Source organism: Uranotaenia lowii, chromosome 3 (assembly GCF_029784155.1).
Source record: "Uranotaenia lowii strain MFRU-FL chromosome 3, ASM2978415v1, whole genome shotgun sequence".
Lineage (NCBI taxonomy): Eukaryota > Metazoa > Arthropoda > Insecta > Diptera > Culicidae > Uranotaenia > Uranotaenia lowii.
The window spans coordinates 366,260,208-366,278,806 of record NC_073693.1 but is presented as its reverse complement, the minus strand read 5'-3'; the positions used below and the strand labels follow the sequence as shown (position 1 = coordinate 366,278,806).

At 40.0% G+C, this 18,599-nt stretch overlaps 1 protein-coding gene across 1 annotated transcript in view; it reads right to left on the bottom strand.

Moving 5' to 3' along the window:
• Window positions 1–10,441: 10,441 nt before the first annotated feature.
• Window positions 10,442–18,599, bottom strand: part of LOC129750911 (basic-leucine zipper transcription factor A) — a 100,450-nt gene continuing 92,292 nt past the window's right edge. The window contains 8 exon segments of the mRNA XM_055746107.1: window positions 10,442–10,618; window positions 10,702–10,852; window positions 10,915–11,127; window positions 11,739–11,866; window positions 11,935–12,382; window positions 12,448–12,569; window positions 17,870–18,171; window positions 18,242–18,461. Coding sequence (XP_055602082.1) covers window positions 10,442–10,618; window positions 10,702–10,852; window positions 10,915–11,127; window positions 11,739–11,866; window positions 11,935–12,382; window positions 12,448–12,569; window positions 17,870–18,171; window positions 18,242–18,461 — 1,761 coding nt within the window.

Sequence of the window (18,599 nt, the reverse complement as noted above, 5' to 3'; positions counted from 1 at the left end):
AGATTCTTGAAACTATTATACAAACTATCTCCGACCCAAAAAACCCTCGGATACCAAATTTCACTTCATTCCGACCGACCATTCATACGTGATGTTGTTACAAAGAAAACGCCTCCATTTTTATATATATAAGAAGATGTGAAGAAGAGATAATTTTGTATGGGACCCCTTTTTCATAAAAAGTGAGATTCTTGAAACTATTATACAAACCATCTCTGACCCAAAAAACCCTCGGATACCAAATTTCACTTCATTCCGACCGACCATTCATACGTGATGTTGTTACAAAGAAAATGCCTCCATTTTTATATATAAGATTATAATTAAGTCTGTGTAGCGCCAAGGTCTTGCAAGACGGTGTCTTGTCGGAACCAATCCCGGTAACTGCTGGAGTGAGACAGGGATGTATTTTGTCACCGCTGCTTTTTCTCATCGTAGTGGATGAGAACTTGACTGGATCGAATGACTGTATACCAAACCGAGGATTACCGTGGAATCCTTTAGCGATTGAGCAACTGAACGACCTTGACCTGGCAGACGATATTGTTTTGCTCGCCCAAACACAACAAGACACGCAGAGCAAACTCGACGACCTCACCGAAAGCTCCAAGGCAGCAGGTCTCAAAATCAATGTCGGAAAGACCAAGTCGATGGAAATCAACACAGAAAATCGTTCCAATTTCGTGGTAGCTGGACAACAGGTTGAGACAGTGGATTGCTTCTTGTAGTATCTTGGTAGCCAGATAACGCCTGATGGTGGTACCAAGAAGGACGCTCACGCCAGATCTCTCTACGAACTAAGATCCGAATCTTCAACTCAAACGTCAAATCCGTATTGCTGTACGGGTGTGAAACTTGGTGCACATATGCGGTGACGACGCGAAAACTGCAAGTTTTTGTGAATCGCTGCCTGCGGAACATCATCCGCGCTTGGTGACCTGGCAACTGGATCTCAAACGTTGAACTTCATCGCCGGTGTCATCAAAAGGCGCTAGAAATCGAGATTCGGGAACGTAAGTGGAGATGGATTGGGCACACGCTGCGAAGAGATGAAAACGAGATTTGCAGAGAGGCGCTTGACTGGAATCCAGATGGGCATCGAAGAAGAGGCAGACCCAAAAGCTCGTGACGGCGAAGTCTAGCCGCTGAAATCCGCACAGTTGACGAGAACCTTGGCTGGCAGCAAGTGAAGACGCTGGCTCCGGATCGCCAGCAGTGGAGATCTTTTATCTCAGCCCTATGCGTCGGTCAATCGGCGCCGGACCCTTAGGTCGGTAGGTAGGTTCTGAGGGTACCCTACTATTAGAGTTAACAGTAGACTGAATAATGAGTGTTTAGAACTAAGAGTGTAAATGTCAAACGCACACAGAGAGATATAGCTTCGCAGCCTCGAGATATGGCAAAGGTGTCGTGTTTCCAGTGAACCACGCAGCGGACGGTAGCCTATAAATCTAGCAGAAGACAATGGCCTCATTGGGCCCTATAAGCGCTTAAAATGCTTAAAGGACCTTCAAAAGGGTCGTTTTTGGGAGCTGAACGGATCGCTTTTCGGGACTCGATGCGGACGTCGTAAAAGCCAGCCGGATCGAGCCTGAAGTCGTCGAAGGTGCTCTGAGAAGCTGCGGTACGCCCGTTAAAGCAGTTCAACCAGACAGGGTTGCCAGTTTACCAGATGCGACTGTGATATTAGGAATGAAAGCTGTAATACACCTGTGGTGTCCAAGTTGTGATATGATTGTTGTGCGTTTTGTTGATATATGGTAGGAAAAACGGGCCCGTGAGTAGATCTTATGTAAGCTAGTTTATGTTTTTAAGATGTCGTGTGTTAGTAAATAATTATAAATGCTACCAGATTCGGGTTTTGTGTTTTGGGTTAGAGTTAGCCGTGTAACATACACTGAAAGTCAGTGGTGCTCAAATTGTTTCAACTTAACTAAAATAAACTAATCAACAAACAATCTGGATTCTTAATCTAAGTTTTGAGTTATTTTTTGTTTCGAAATTTCAAGGAAGTTAATAGTGGATGTTTGATGAAACGCTTAAACATTGATCTGAAATTTGAGATTGTCGTGTCTGAGCTTTTCCGTTAACGAGAGAGTCGATCTAAGATCGTTCGCGAGTGACCCGACTTCGAATGTCATATACAAAGAATAAACAAGTCAGTCGAAGCTGGACTATCGAGCTGAACAGTAACTATAACTCGTGTGTTTTATTTCCCCTATCGCAGGAAGCCCCAGACACATTAGTGGCGACGAGTGGAAAAAATTAAAAATCTTATTTATTCGTTCGTGTAATTGGCAAGCTGATTTAAAGTGCGTCAGGAAGTTTAAGCTGATTTGGTAAGCTGATGTAAAGTGCGTCAGAAAGTTTGAGGCCATAAAACGTTGTTTTATAACGTGGGTTTCTGATCGGCTACCGTTTCGGACGCGGGATTTAGCATTGCATTTTGGATTTGTGAACAATCAAAAGTAGCTACCAGCGGTGTGCAGTGTGTATTAAACAGTAAGAAACGCTTGGGTTTCGCTAAGCATTGTTTCAGTGCTATTATTCACTGTGGCATTGTTGTAACATCATCAGCGTCGTTTGCCATCAGCATCCGCCATCGCTATTTATCGCCGTCCGTCATCGTCATCGTAATCGTCACTCGCCACCGTCAGAATCAGTCATCTTCATCGTCATCCATCGCCATCATCAGCGGTCGTCAAGCACCAAGTCAACAGTTGTTTAACTGGTGTTGGGTTCCTCGGAGTTGGGAGAGTATATAGTGAGAGGTGAGTTACTAGACTTAGTAAGTTGTTTAATATTATTCTCTCTTGTGATATCGTTGCTATAAATCGTGTGCTGCCGTGTGCAACAAAAGGGTGTGACAAAATTATTGAGTGCCACGCAACACTGTTAATGAGAGATTCACTCATTGTTTACTACACGCTAACTTTTGGCTACCCCTTAAAGGCGTAAAATTGACCCGTTATTGAGAACCCCCATGATCTGTCAAATAACGGGTCATTATATCGGATCAATATTACCCCTTATTTTAAAAGGCTCGATTCCCTTCAAAAAGGGCAGTTTTAGATGCGTTACATTAAAAGCGTTGAATTCGGCATGATGAGAGATGTTGTGGTAAGTTTTAATTGTAACAATTTGAATTGTATTCTTTCCGAATTTATATTCATTCATTTTATTTCAGCAGCACAGCAAAGTTCCGGACGAGCCAGGCAGACACAAATAGAATTTAACATGAAGACACGCACCGAGGCGATCTAAAATTGAAGGTAAGATTGATGGTTAATGTTTTCTTAGCTTAAAATCTAATCTTTTCTTTTCTTTCAGGATGCATCGTAAGATAATTATAATTTTATTTAAGTGAATCCAAATTTGAAAAAAATTGGCATCTCAATAAACTAAATGAAATAAAACATGTTGTTTTTATTTATTTTCCAGGGGACACATTCTCTATAAATAGAACCTTTAATTTCCACCATACGGAAGCTTTTGGAATAAGGGGTAATTTTCATCCGCTGCGTTTGAAATAAGGGGTAAATTTTATCCGGTGCAAGCGTTATCAAGCTGAGTACCCCTTAAAGGGTACAGCGGCTGTATCCTTTAAAAGGAGTTCTCCCAGTCTCATCGAATAACGGGTCAAAAGTATTCGTTAAGGGGTAGCCAAAAGTTAGCGTGTAAAGCAATCATTGCTTGTTTTTCTACGCAGGTAGTGTGAAGTGAAGATTGCTGTTCAGCATCTGTTTACGGCAAGCTTTGAAGCGAGATGTCTACGTTCATCGGTTCGGTTGAGCCGTTTGTACCTGGTACATCGTTTTCAAATTACGCAGAACGCCTACAATATGTATTTGATTACAATAATGTTCCCGAAGCAAACCGAAAATCGTTATTCATTACGGTTGGGGGAGCTGTAGTTTTTGCTGAAATTAAAAAACTTTATCCCGGTGTTGAATTAAATACCCTTAATTATGAAGACATAATAATGAAGCTAAAAACGCGTTTTGATAAAACCAGCGGAAAAATGGATCAAAGAAAAAAGTTTTATGAACGTCAGCAGGGAGCGCAAGAGTCTGCTGAAGATTTTATCTTGGATGTCAAACTGCTCGCGGAAAATTGTAATTTTGCTGAACAAGAAAAAAACACCTTGATCAGAGATAGGCTTGTTTTAGGGGCACATGACAGCAAGGCCCAAGAGCGTTTATATGAATTGGAAGATCCAAGTCTTGATGAGACTGAAAAGGTGTTGATAGCTAGAGAACAAATGATGAAGAATTCGGAACTTTTGGGCAGCTACGACAACAGAGTGAGTGCTATAGATCGCTTGGGTCCGAAGTATGATTCTGGTAGGCCTTCTGGAAATCGAAACGGTCGAAGAGAAATGTACCCAAACCGAATGAGACACAGTTCGGACAGGTACCAATACAGAAGCAGGAGCCGTTCGTATAGCCGTCAGGATAGAAGGAACGAAGGTGTTCCTGTCTGTAGCTTTTGTCGTCAAAGAGGACATGTTCGTCGGAACTGTTTTGAAAGGCAAAGACAACATCAATCCATAAGATTTGTCAACGAATCCACGGAAATAACTTCAGAGAATTCAAACTTCAAGCGTACCGAGAGGCTGCAGGATAGTGACTCAGATGACGATCTGGAGTGTATGACGATAACTGCTGGAATACAGGTAAATAAACCCGTTTTTCTTTTTGTGAAAATGGCTGGGAAAGTTTTTAGAATGGAAGTAGACAGCGGATCTGCTGTTTCGGTTGTAAGCGAACAAATTTATAGAGAAAATTTTAAACATTATAAATTGAAACCATGCAAAAGAAATTTATCCGTTGTGGATGGTAACAAACTTTCGATACTTGGGTTTTTTGACATTGACGTATCATTGAATGGTTTTTGTAAAACAGTCATGCTTATAGTGATCGAAGTTGCAGGTAATTTCGTACCGTTAATTGGCCGTGACTGGCTGGATTCATTTTTCAATGGTTGGAGATCTAGTTTTGTTGAGACTGTGGCGGTAAGAAATGTTAAAACTGTAGATATCAACCAAAAATTAATTGATGATTTGAAAAATAAATTCAAGTCTGTTTTTGATAAAGATTTCACGGTTCCGATTCAGGGTTTCAAAGGTGATCTAGTCATTAAAGATCAAAGACCCATTTTCAAAAAGGCCTATTCAGTTCCTCTAAGACTCAAAGACAAGGTGGTCGAGCATCTGGATTATTTAGAAAAAAATGGAATAATTACACCAATAAAAGCAAGCGAATGGGCTTCGCCCGTAGTAGCAATTGTAAAAAAAGATAACGATATTAGGCTCGTTATCGACTGCAAAGTCTCAATCAATAAAGTAATTGTACCTAATACATATCCTCTACCCTTAGCTCAAGACATTTTTTCCACCTTGTCAGGGTCAAAAATATTTTGCTCGCTCGACCTTGCAGGAGCATATACCCAGCTCGAGCTGTCTGAACAGTCTAAAGAAATTATGACGATAAACACAATTAAAGGACTTTACACCTACAATCATCTGCCCCAAGGTGTAGCATCTAGTACTGCAATTTTCCAACAAATTATTGAACAGGTGCTACACGGTATTCAAGGCGTTTCATGTTACCTGGATGACGTTCTTATTTCTGGAAAAGACAAGGAAGAATGTAAAGTACGATTATTTATGGTTATGAAGCGTTTACAGACAGCAAACATTAAAGTTAAACTTAATAAATGCCAATTTTTCGTAAAAGAGCTCACATTTCTTGGACACATTATTAGTGCTGATGGACTGAAACCATGTCCAGACAAAATTGAGACAATTGTGAAAGCAACTGCACCTAAAAACACTACTGAACTAAAAGCATTTCTAGGTCTAATAAATTTTTATGGGAAGTTCATTCCAAACCTTTCTGTTAAATTAAACTGTTTTTATAATCTGTTGAAAAAGGACTCAAAATATGTTTGGGATCAGCATTGTAGTGAAGCTTTTGAAAAATGCAAACATTATGTGGTTGCATCTAATGTCTTAGAATATTTTGATCCTAAGAAGCCACTGATAGTTGTTACAGATGCGTGTAATTACGGTCTAGGAGGAGTACTAGCACATGTGGTTAATGATCAAGAAAAACCTATTTGCTTCACGTCATTTAGTCTCAATGAAGCACAAAAGAAATATCCTATACTACACCTAGAAGCTCTTGCGGTAGTGAGTTGTATAAAAAAATTTCACCGCTATCTATACGGTCAAAAATTTATCGTGTATACAGACCACAAACCACTTCTAGGTGTATTTGGTAAAGACGGAAAAAATTCCATCTTTGTAACACGTCTGCAACGCTATGTTATGGAACTCTCCATCTACGATTTTGAAATTCGTTATAGGCCATCCAGCAGAATGGGTAATGCAGATTTCTGCTCCCGGTTTCCTCTTCCCTCTGCTGTTCCAAAAAGTATTGACAAGGACTATGTAAATAGTCTGAACTTCACTGACGAACTACCAATCAATTTTTTAAATATTGCTGATGAAACAAAAAAAGATTATATCTTGACAAAAATTATGAAATATCTTAGACAAGGTTGGCCAGAGAAAGTAGAGAAAGAGTTTAAAGATGCAAAATCTCAAGCGCATGACTTTGAACTGCATTCTGATTGCCTTTTGTACAGAAACAGAGTAGTTGTGCCAAAAACCTTACAGGAAAATACTTTAAAACTACTTCATGCAAATCATGCCGGAATAGTTAAGATTAAACAATTAGCGCGTAAAACTGTATTTTGGTTTGGTATAAATGAGGATATAGAGAAATTTGTAAAAAATTGTACAATATGTAATCGAACTTTAATAACTCCCAAGAAAAAACTCGAAACCTCATGGATACCTACGACTCGTCCATTCAGTCGTGTACACGCTGATTTTTTTTATTTCGGTGAGAAAGTATTCCTTTTATTCGTTGATAGCTTCTCTAAGTGGGTGGAAATTGATTATATGCGATTTGGAACAGATGCTAAGAAAGTTATAAGGAAATTCATGAATATTTTTGCTCGTTTCGGATTACCTGACGTACTAGTCACAGATGGAGGACCACCATTTAATTCAGCAGAATTTGTTAATTTCATGAAGAATCAGGGAATATTGGTATTAAAAAGTCCTCCTTATCACCCTGAATCTAATGGGCAAGCAGAAAGGTCCGTGAGAACAATTAAAGAGGTTTTAAAGAAATTTCTTCTTGATCCACAAATTAACAAATTCGACATTGAACAGCAAATAAATTACTTCCTGATTAACTATCGAAATGGCTGTCTAACAAGAACGGGTTCTTTCCCTTCTGAAAATGTCTTTAATTATAAGCCTAAAATGCTGCTTGATCTCATGAACCCTAAGAATCACTACTCGAATAATCTGGATACTAGCTGCCAGAAATCGAAAAGAATACTAAAACCTGATGTCAGCGACAGAGCTGATTATTCAGGACAGAAAATACAACCTGATGCAAGAGATAGAATTGATCATTTCAATCATTTAGTCCCAGGTGATAAAATATGGTATCGCAATCATCAAAAAGGTGCTGAGCGATGGTTAGAAGCCCAGTATGTGAAAAGATGTTCACTAAATACTTTTCAAATTTCTATTAAGGGTCACATTAGATCTGCGCATCGCGATCAGTTAAGGTTGTGCTTGAACAGAATACCTCCTGGAAATTCGATGATCAAAATTGTTAATCGAAAACGAAAATTTGTAGAAGATGACTACGAACCAGACTTTGCAGGATTTCCGGAAAGTCCATCAAATCCTACTGATTCAGGACCGCATTTCGATTCTCTAATTACAGGCGTTAGAAGGTCCGACCGAATAAAGCGGAGGCGTCAACAGGCCATAGGTTCTACAGCTGCATGAATTATGTTTGAATTAAATGAATAGTTTTCGAATTACAAGAATTTGTATGAATAATGATTAGTAAACATACTTGAAGAATAAAGGATTGTCGTGTCTGAGCTTTTCCGTTAACGAGAGAGTCGATCTAAGATCGTTCGCGAGTGACCCGACTTCGAATGTCATATACAAAGAATAAACAAGTCAGTCGAAGCTGGACTATCGAGCTGAACAGTAACTATAACTCGTGTGTTTTATTTCCCCTATCGCAGGAAGCCCCAGACACATTAGAGATAACAAATGCATAAGGTAACTAACCATTTGTTTCCTACTAAAACTTCTGTAGATCTATGTTATTCATTTTTATTTCATTTAATGAACTCTATCATTAAAAATTATAGAAATTTTCTTAGCAATATTTTGACTAAATTTACAACCAGAAGAACCCACAGTGTCTTGTTTCCGCCCTCGCCCACACACCAGCGTCATCCTCGGCAAGAAAGGAGCCCCATTATGGTTGAGAGCTCAATTTTTCACTTTATTAGGTGGTGTCACGGTGTGAACAACTGCCATATCGGACAAGTGTATCAGTAGCAGAGAATTTGCCCTTCCCTCCCACTCCATTTTCCTCTTTGTTCAATTCCTACAATTTTCCCAATTACGTGGGCACTTGATGAAAGAGATCCTTCCCGCTCTCATGGAAAATCGAGTGGCATGGGGAACAAGCAAAAATAGTATTAGGGATCGATCGGTCCCCGAGAAGTGAAAATTTCGAGAGAAGCTGTTGAAGCACTAGAGAACGAAAAAAAAAGTTCCAATAGCTTCAAAACGCTTTCCTCCGTTTTCCAAGGAAAAGCACATCAAGTGGTAACGAGCAAAAAAGAAAAAAAAACTGTTAGCCTGAACTTTCGGTGCGAGACAAGTATACAAAAAATATACTCATCGGGGAGAGCAGATATTTTACATCTGACTGGCACTTTTGCATAGCTTTACACCCGCCCCCACACCTAAGAGAGGACACACTCACACAGCGGTGAATCACATTGCCGCAACATACAATTTTGCCCCGACACGACACCGAACAAACACCGGAACACGGATGAAATCCCTAACTTTTCGCAGGTTGTCGTGTTTATTTTAATTTTGTATGAAATTACACAAAGTTTTCACTTGGGGTTCATTTTCGACTTCCGTCCGCACGTTTTCCTCCACTTTCACCTGGTCACGTTCCTGATTCGCAACTATGGGCGAATCTTTTGGAGTATAGATTGTGGCGCGTTGCAAACTTATTAAAAAACTTTTTTTTTTTGAAAATTATTGAGTCAGTAAGTAGATATTTATTAAAATTTAATTTTAAAATTTATTTGAAAAATTGTTTGAATTTAAAAATTGAAAAAAATCGAACCTCACTGTGCCAGGAATACTTAAGCTCCGCGCTTCCAAGCAGCTTCGGTTACAAAAAAAGGTGGGTGAAAAGTTAAACAAAACCGGAGTAAAAATGGTTTCACACTTTGCTGAGCCATTTTGTTCAAATTTTGTAAAGAAACAGCACCAAAAAAAAACAACTCAGGGACACATTATATGAAAAGCGAAAGACGCGACTTGATTTTTGTGTTCAGTCAGGGGGTGTTATTTCCTGTGTTGCTGTAATCAGTTTTTGGAGGCGAAAAAGTTGTTCGACCGCAATAAGAGAGCGAATCATTTATTTGCTGATAAACTTTTCATCATTCGCGAAACGAAATATATTGATTGATTGACGGTAGTTCGATCGACCCACGGAAGTCAATATTTGTATGAGGATGATTTTTTGTTGTTTTGTATAACTTTTTATTGCGAATTAAACGTTTTATTTCAAAGTAATTGAGAAATGTTGTTTGAAGTTTGAACGTATGTTTTTTTTTAATAATAAAGTTAATTAGAGGCAATTTGAAAGAGCAAAACATAAATTGAAACTTTTGGTGTTTGTATCATATGTTCATACCTACTGAAAAATTAACAAAGTTAAGGATCACGTGAGAAAACTAGTTGTTCAACTCAAAATGGGTCATTCAATTATAGAAGCCATGAGACCTGAGATCTAAAATCTTGACCTGGGACATGCAAACTTAGACATGGGGCGTAAGACCTACGACACGAGACTTTGGTCCTGAGACTTGAGGCCTGTGACATAAGGCAAGGGACTTATGACTTGAGATTTGAAACTAGAGAAGTGAATCATGAGGAATGACGCAAGAGAAGTGAGACGTAAGACCTGAGAGTGGGAAATGATTCGTAAGAAGAGAGTATTTCTAAACTTTATCCTGTAACTGGTGCTGCTAAAAGTTTAAAAATGATATACATAAAGCTAAATTCGTCTTAGCATGTTGTTTGTTGAGGCGAAATTACAAATCTGTAGGAATAGAACTGCATCCAACATCGATAACGACTGGATGACGATCAGTTTTTCGATGTGGACATAAATCATATGAAAATGCGAGATTTTCCATTTTCACATCACGGTTTACCATTGATTAGAATCAAAGGAATCTGAAGAGTATTTCTATACGACTTTCATAAAAAATGAAAACTTTTGATGAACATTTCCGTCTAAATGTGATATAGGATCTCTCTCAATATCCGACGAATGAATAAAAAAAATCCAACGTCAGTTAAAATATTTGAAAATTCGTAAGAGTACTCACGTGCATCGCCCCGCTTATCACCGCCCGGTTGCTTTGGAGAACAGTTTTTCTTATTTGGTATTGGACGTAGATTTACTTGAGACTGAAATACAAGCAAGAGAATTGAAAAGTTCGATCATTCAAAGTTTTTCTCCAACCCCGATGACCCCAGAAACCTACTCTTACATTTTTAATGACTTTATCGCTCCGTTCCCCGCTCGGCAGGCGGGCAACGGACACCTCCGGACTGTCCTCTGGTGGCGGCGGCTGCGCCACCCAGTTGTACTCTCGCTTTTCGATCGCAACGCCCCACCGATCGTACTCAGCTGATTGTTGTCTGCAAAAAAAAAGTTTTACGACCGATCCAATTTGGAAATGAGTGAAAATTAGACATTTTACCTCAGACCCTCGTAGCAATCCAGACACACCACGGCAAACTCTCCGTTCTCCAGCAGCAGCCCGTCGCTTTTCCGATTCGCCACAAAGGGATACTCTCGTATCGGTAGCGCTCGGACCCGCTTCCGGTACGTCGTGATCCCGCACAGGTGGCAGCAGTAGTCGTGGAAGTTGTACTCCCGGCTCGTCGGGGGTACATTGTTTTGAGCTTCATATCTGGAAGGAGTAATGGAATTCACTAAGCACACTTCAAATACAAAAAGGAAATCTAGACAGTGTTTTGAAGTTCTAACACGCTGTAACAACTAATGAGAGATTTGCGAAACTACTAAATTTTACTTTATCGTGACTAGCTCCTTGGGTGGTCAGAAAAAGAATGGTAGAAATTTTTCACATTTGTTACCTCATAGCCATGACATCAAGTCATGGCTAACGTGATCATTCTTTCTGCTATTAATTCCGCCAAATCTTCGAATGGCATCGGATTAAATTTCGGTTAGAAATCTAATTTGTTCCAAGGACCATCCAAATATTATGTAAAGCGTTCAGGGGGTGAGTGAGTATAACAGCTTCTTACATTGTGTGTATTACGTATATGGAAGTGAGATCTAAAATGATAGAAGCCTTACGAAACATTTTAACGGCCCCCAGACATTTTTCGTCGACGATACCTTGAGATTTTCTGACTATTCTACTAGAACTAGGCAAGTACTAATTCATAAAGCTACATATTCGTGATTTGGAACGAGTTGAAATTTATCTTAATGTCTTGGAGAAATTAAAGATTTCTGAGGTAGTACATTAATAAAGAAACAAGAAGTACTTACTTGCGCCATTGATTCAATAGCGAGTGATAACAAAATGTACACACCAACGCTGAACTGTCACTACGTAACTGTTCCTCGTTGGGGGATGACTTAAGTTTTAACAGGAAAGGAAAATAAGGTCTAGAACCCTGAAATGGAAATTAAAATTAGAAATTAGTAACACCTTCCAACAGTATTATGCTTCATTGAAACCCACCTCTTTATTGGCGTATAATAATCTAGCAAAGCTTAACTCCGAATGTAGGCCACAGACAAAGCAGTAGACGGAGGTGCTGGCCGCATTGGATCCGGCCGGCGTCGTCGGTGGTGTGGCCAGCGTGATCGATGGCCGGTGGTGCTGCTGACCCAGGAGGGCACCCCCGGCTGCCGTACCGCCGCTGGGCGACACCGAGCTGCTGCTGTTGGGCGTCGGCGACGGAATGATGTACTTGCGGTGCTCCAGCGGCACCCGCTCGGCATCCATCGTCTCCCACTGGACGGTGAGGTTGTGGACGCAGGACTTGCACGCCAGCACCCGGCCCGGTCCCTGATCGTTGCTGCCTTTGAGGCAGGGAAAATGCATTGCATGCGAATTCATATGCTCGGCACTCGTCGACAGCCACTCCATCGAGTAGGGTGGAAAACTATTCTTACAAATGTAACACCTGTCGAGGAGATAAGACAATTCGTTAATTTTATCTGGAAACTTTATTCGAGGGGTAAAACTTACGAAAAAACATGACCGTTTTCAACGGGTCCTTGAGAGTGAGGCGGTGTATTTGGTCTTGAATCTCTTCGGTAGTCTTTCTGGTCCCGTAACGGTCCCGGAAGGGCGGAGGCGGATTCATAAGGCTGAAAAATAAGTGTGATAATTAGTATTGTGAATTATTGAATTATTGAAAATAAATTAAGAGATGGTAAGCTGTAAAGTTCTATGATCGATGGACTTCAATTATGTAACCTAACAAAAGTAAGAGCTTCCTAATTTCCAATTATTTTGTTTAGTTTTCCTTAGATAGGTTACAAAAGTGTAGTAATAACTGAAATCTTTTCACGTAATTGTTGCAATTGCTGTGCCTTACATCCGGGCAGAAACGCTTCATGCGCCAAATTAAAATGTTTTGGGGAAATGTTCCCCAAAAAACTGTGCAATTTTGCAATGAAATCTTTTAACAGATCGTCAGGATTAGCACTGGATCATTAAGGTCTAATGAAAGTATTCGCTCCAATTATGGCTCCATAGAGTAGCTGGTTTAAGGAGCAGATTAGATTTTGCTCAACGTTTTTTTGTGGCTGATCCCGCGGTGAAAGATGAGGATTCAAAATACTCGACTTGAGCTTTCGAAGGCACTTGAACGAAAAAAACATCCTGTCCGGTGTGCTTCGAGAACCTTTTGAAGCTTATCCTAAGAATTTGTTTTTCTGTCTGCTGGAAGCCGCGGGAATCAGGCGAAGTTAATATTTTGATTCATCTCACGCAGCGCGGGATAAGCCCTTTTTTAATTAAAGCTGTTAAATGATGATGGTCTAATACGTCCTCTACAATCGCTAATGTGGCCACTTCCATCTGTACCGTTGAGCCGTCAACACGTACGCCGGAGCATCGTATCGTTGCTGTGTACCTACAGGAACATTTTTACATTATTTATTTTTTTCTTACCTGTTTTTCAATCAGCACTTTTCAGTGCTAAAATTATTTCTATTTTCTTTTATTCATATTTTTCTCTTTTCTTTCCAGCATGGGGAAGTCATCGGCCGGTTCAAGGGCCGGAAGAAAACGGATTGCCGAACCTAATTCTGGTCCATCGCCCAAAAAAGTTGAAATTTCCAATTCATTCGATGTCCTTCATAACATCGGTGATGAGGAAATATTCATATTTAATTCTGATAAGAGAACCAAGAAACCTTCTTCTTCTTATACTCTTAAAAACGAAAAGATTCCACCAATTACGGTCACAATTCCTGACTTCAATGCATTTCGAAAAGAAATCGTCACTTCCGTCAAGGATGTGAAGATTTCTTTTCAGATCGGTCGAAGGGGAACTGCTCGTATTTTGGCGGAATCTTTTAATGATTTTCAAAAAATTTTAAATTATTTGAATAATAAAAAACACCAATTTTTTACGTACGATACAAGAAGTGATCGTCCTTTTAAAGTTGTACTTCGTGGTCTCACCGGCGATCAGACACCGGATGAGATCACAACTGAATTAAATTCTTTGTTAGGTTTATCTCCGATTCAAGTAATTCAAATGAGGAAAAGAACCAACACGAATAATATCAGTAGTGTTGGTTTTGCTCCTGAGCTCTATTTGATCCATTTTAAAAAGGATCAGGTGAATAATTTGCAAATTCTTGAAAAGGCTCGTCTTATGTTTCATTGTCGAGTCAAATTCGAACCTTTTCGAAAATCTTCTACCAACTTCCTTCAAAATATTACGCAATGTCGTCGTTGTCAAGCTTTTTGTCACGGCACTAAAAATTGTAGAATGAATGCCAGATGCATGCTTTGCGGCTCATTCGATCATGAAAAATCTAAATGCCTTTTTGGTGGTGATAAACCACAAACAGAATTTTTCAAGTGTGCGAATTGCGCAGGTAATCACTCCTCGAATTCTCTAGACTGTCCCATCAGGGCAAAAATTATTGCTTCTAGGAAAAATCCCAAAGTTTCCAGAAAAGTTTCTTCCTCTTTTTCGTCTTCACACGTCGGGCCGGCAAACTACCTGCCTGTTCGCGGTCAGCCTCGGTCTACATTGGAATCACGGCTGGGTAATACCCGAAGTGATTTTAATGTTACCTGTGCTGATTCTGCGCCACAAACTCGTTGTTTATCGTTCTCAGAGGTGGTTGAAAATGGGTTGCCCTCTCCAGGCATAACTAATAAAAAATGGGAAAAAACCAAGTCTCAACGTTCATGCGAAGGCTTGGGAAAATCCCCGAAATTCAAATACTTGTTCTTCTCCTTCATTTTCTGATCCTAACAATTTTGTTGATTTGGGTGAGATTACTGAGGAAAAATTAAAATTTTTGCATCAAAATTTAATGGAAATGATGCAACTTATGTTGAAAGCAAATTCAATGTTTGAAGCTTTCCAAACTTCTTTTAATTATGCTAACAAAATTATTATGATTTTACGATTCCCTCATGGATCCAAATAGATGTTTAAATATTATTGACAATTCGCATATTGACGATCGCTAGTGGAACGAGTAATCGCTAGGATAAAGTGTACCTATGTAATGTTGAATAAAGAATTAACTCTATTACACCACTGAAACGTGCGTTGTTACATGGTTTTAACAGGACCGTACCTTTTAGAGCGGCCTTCTTAGTACCATGGACCTGGATCATTTTCAAAAGGAGGAGTACCAAGCGATGGGATGCTTCATGGGATGAAAATATCAGAAAAAAACGTAGGAAGCATTGACATCCGAATTTGTCTGTGGGAGAGCTTAAGGAGAATAATGTTGATAGGTTCAAATTATCCTCCTATGTTTCACAGCCCGATCCGGATTTCAATGCCTCCTATAACTTTTTTTTTCTGGGGGGGGAGGGATTTTCATCCTTTTGGATGATTCATCGCTTGCTACACTTTCTGTTGAAATGGTCCCGGACAGCATAGCAGGCCGATTTGAAAGATACGGTCCTGTTGAAATGATCCCGAACGATGCAAATTGTATACTTAGGAAAACATGGAGAAGAAGATTTTCACAAGACGCGATTTCTGACTGGGACAGATGTTTTATAAAGAACCACGTACTCATGCCACTCTGACTTCTACTTACAGGACGAAAACTCCGAATAAGTAATGTTTAACTGTCCATTAGACTGCCTCAAATTTGTATGGGAAATTCAAAACCTGTGGAATGTTATGCGCTACAGGCTAAAATTAATCCTAGGCCTAGTACAAGATCTCATGCCAAATTTGGGTCAGATCGGATCACGGGAAGTGGTCGCTCAACGAGCCTGAAGTTTGTATGGGATTTTGAGGCATTTTGTTCGGAAGAAACATGAAATACCAGTTTTTCATCAATAACTTTAGTTCCCGTCGGCCGATTTCTTTCGGTTTTTCTTAAAGCCTAAGTTATGAAAAATATTTCATCCGAAGACTGCATATCGAAAAGAGTTGAGATAAAAAAGTTATTAGGCTTCAAAAATGGGCTAACTTTTTTAAGGATGGTATACCACCGTAAAAAAAGGTTAGCCCATTTTTTGAGCCTAATAACTTTTTTATCTTAACTCTTATCGATATGCAGTCTTTGGATGAAATATTTTTCATAATTTAGGCATTAAGAAAAACCATTTTTGTTAACCGTTTTTGATGAAAAACTGCTATTTCATGTTTCTTCCGAACAAAATGTCTCAAAATCCCATACAAATTTCAGGCTCGTTGAGCGACCCCTTCCCGTGATCCGATCTGGCCCAAATTTGGCATGAGATCTTGTACTAAACCTAGGATCAATTTTAGCCTGCAGCGCATAACTTTTTCAAAAGTCGGGTCATTTGGGCACTCTACTGTCCATGGTGTGAGGTGACCCATCTCAACATACTTGAAGTGGGAGCCATCACTTGGATTGTGGTCAGTGATGGGTTCGTTTGAATAATGACACCCTTGAAGACGGAGGCTCTTGACGCCAGATGAACGACACTTAATCTGAAGACGACGGGGAAGATGTTGAGTAGACTGTGTGAGATTCCACGGAGCTCTGAGTAAAATCTACGACGTAGAGAATGCGTGAGTAGAGTAACTCAACTTCCGGGTAGTATTCCAGTAGTAACTTTTCACGATTCAAGCTGAGAATAGGACTTGGACATTGGAGCAGTGACATCGAAGACAAGCAGTTTTTCACTGACGGGAAATATGCCCAGAGTGAGTATTGCAGTAGAGCGCTCTAGGACGAGAATGGTCTCTCATCCGAAGTAATGGACTAGCGCAGTCCCTGGATGAAATTGGGGTCGAAATTACCAGAGTACTCTAAGACGTTCACCAGAATCGCACAAGTCTATCGTTTGGTGAGTAATATATTTAGACTAAAAGCTGCCCTCAGCCAGCCATAATTTCTCTCAACGAGTGAACTTATTTTTTCAGGATATTCGGCTGTCCTGAAAAATTTTTCTAACAAAAACCTTTGGATTTTAAAAGCATTGTGACATAAGGTTTTGAATTGATCTTCTCGTTGAATACTCTGTAGTGCATTAATAGCATTTTTTTTTCAATTGTTTCTTGTCCAAGCCATGACTTTATGTAAGGATGGAGGACTACTCTGAAACATCAGGTAAACAGAGCTGAATTTTCCACCGGAGGGGGTTGCGCTGCGCAACAACAACAACGCCAAAAAAGGGAATTTTACTTTGATTCTGCGACAAATAAAAAATCCTTTGTTTATAATCTGTTTTCCTTTACTTCAAAGAATTTTCCACCTTTAAAGCCATAGAAATGTATGCGGAGTCAAAGCTCTCAAGTTGAAGCCGCTTCATTGGATGTGGAAAGTTCGTACACATGCTCTATTTGTATTCGGTTGAACTTCCAGGATCCAGAATTCGTGGTTCTGAGAGCGATAAGTGAATTTTAACTACCGGCCTACATACAACTTCCACCGACAACGCCTCGTGCCTGGTTCAGCACCCAAGGTGAGGTCAAGGTCTGATACTGCATTTTAATTACCACAACCTGCAGGTCTGCTTACTCGTACCTGCCTAGGAAGTATGTATGTATGTATGTAGTGGAACCCACCAGTGGCTGATAGGTCTTTCGACCCGAGGCGGTACGGGAAGTCTCGATCACACATTCAAATATTGTTCATGCTTAACTCACAAACAATAATTGCAGCACAACCAAGGGGTCCGTTACCACTGGCTTGGGGCAGGTTTGACTCATCTTACTCACTTCAAACTGTTCGAAACAAATAAAGATACCTAGAAAGGTCCCTAAGAAACCTATTCCAGATTCCAAATTTGCCGAGATACTCCGGCTGGCTTGAACCCACAATCCATTGTATATCAGTTTTCCGCTCGTTTTGTAGGGCTTCAATCCCTGTTGCCTGCACCGAAATGATGCGTTGTTGAATGCAGAATGCTGCAGACAGAACCTTCTTAAATTTTAGTCGAACTACAATAATAACTTCCGAAAAAAGTTACAAAAACTCACCTTATATCGAACAACCTCGTTTATCACACTAGTAGACGTCATTTTCGTAGGAGACGGATACCTATCATCAACATTGTTGTTGCTATTGTTGTTAGCACTACTGCTGCTACTATTGTTGATGTTACTGTTACTGTTGTTATTATTATTATTGTTGTTGCTGTTGTTACTGTTGTTGTTGCTACTACTATTATTGTTGTTGTTGTTCACGTTGATGTGGCTATTGTTGCTGCCACTGCTGACGGTTCCACCTTCAGCTTTCGGGCGGTTCTTTTCATTGCACGTTAAACATATTTGCACCATACCTAAAAAGAAAGTAAGCATATTATATTTGTTGTACCGATTTTTCATTTAAGAAACAAGAAAAAATCCTACCTTGGGGACTGATTGGACTAGCATTGGCCGGCGCTTTCATTGCTTTGATAAAGGGATAGTACGGCTCGCGTTCGGCATTCGGGCAGCAGTAGACGAGCCGCAGCTGCGAGGACGGCGTATCGAAGCCGCACGTGTAGCAGACGAAGGTGGCAGCCCGCTCCTGGGTCGTCTGGCGCTTCCTGATCTGATACTTCCGTTGGTTCTCCGGCATGCAGCGGGCCTGGTGGAAGAAATGAGAGGGGAAACAAGAATACACAATGAGCACTTTGTTCCATGAATTGAAACCATCTGTATTTGGTTGTTATCAGACGCAATTCGTTGAAAGGAAAAGAAAAAAGTGTTCCTAATCTACACCGGT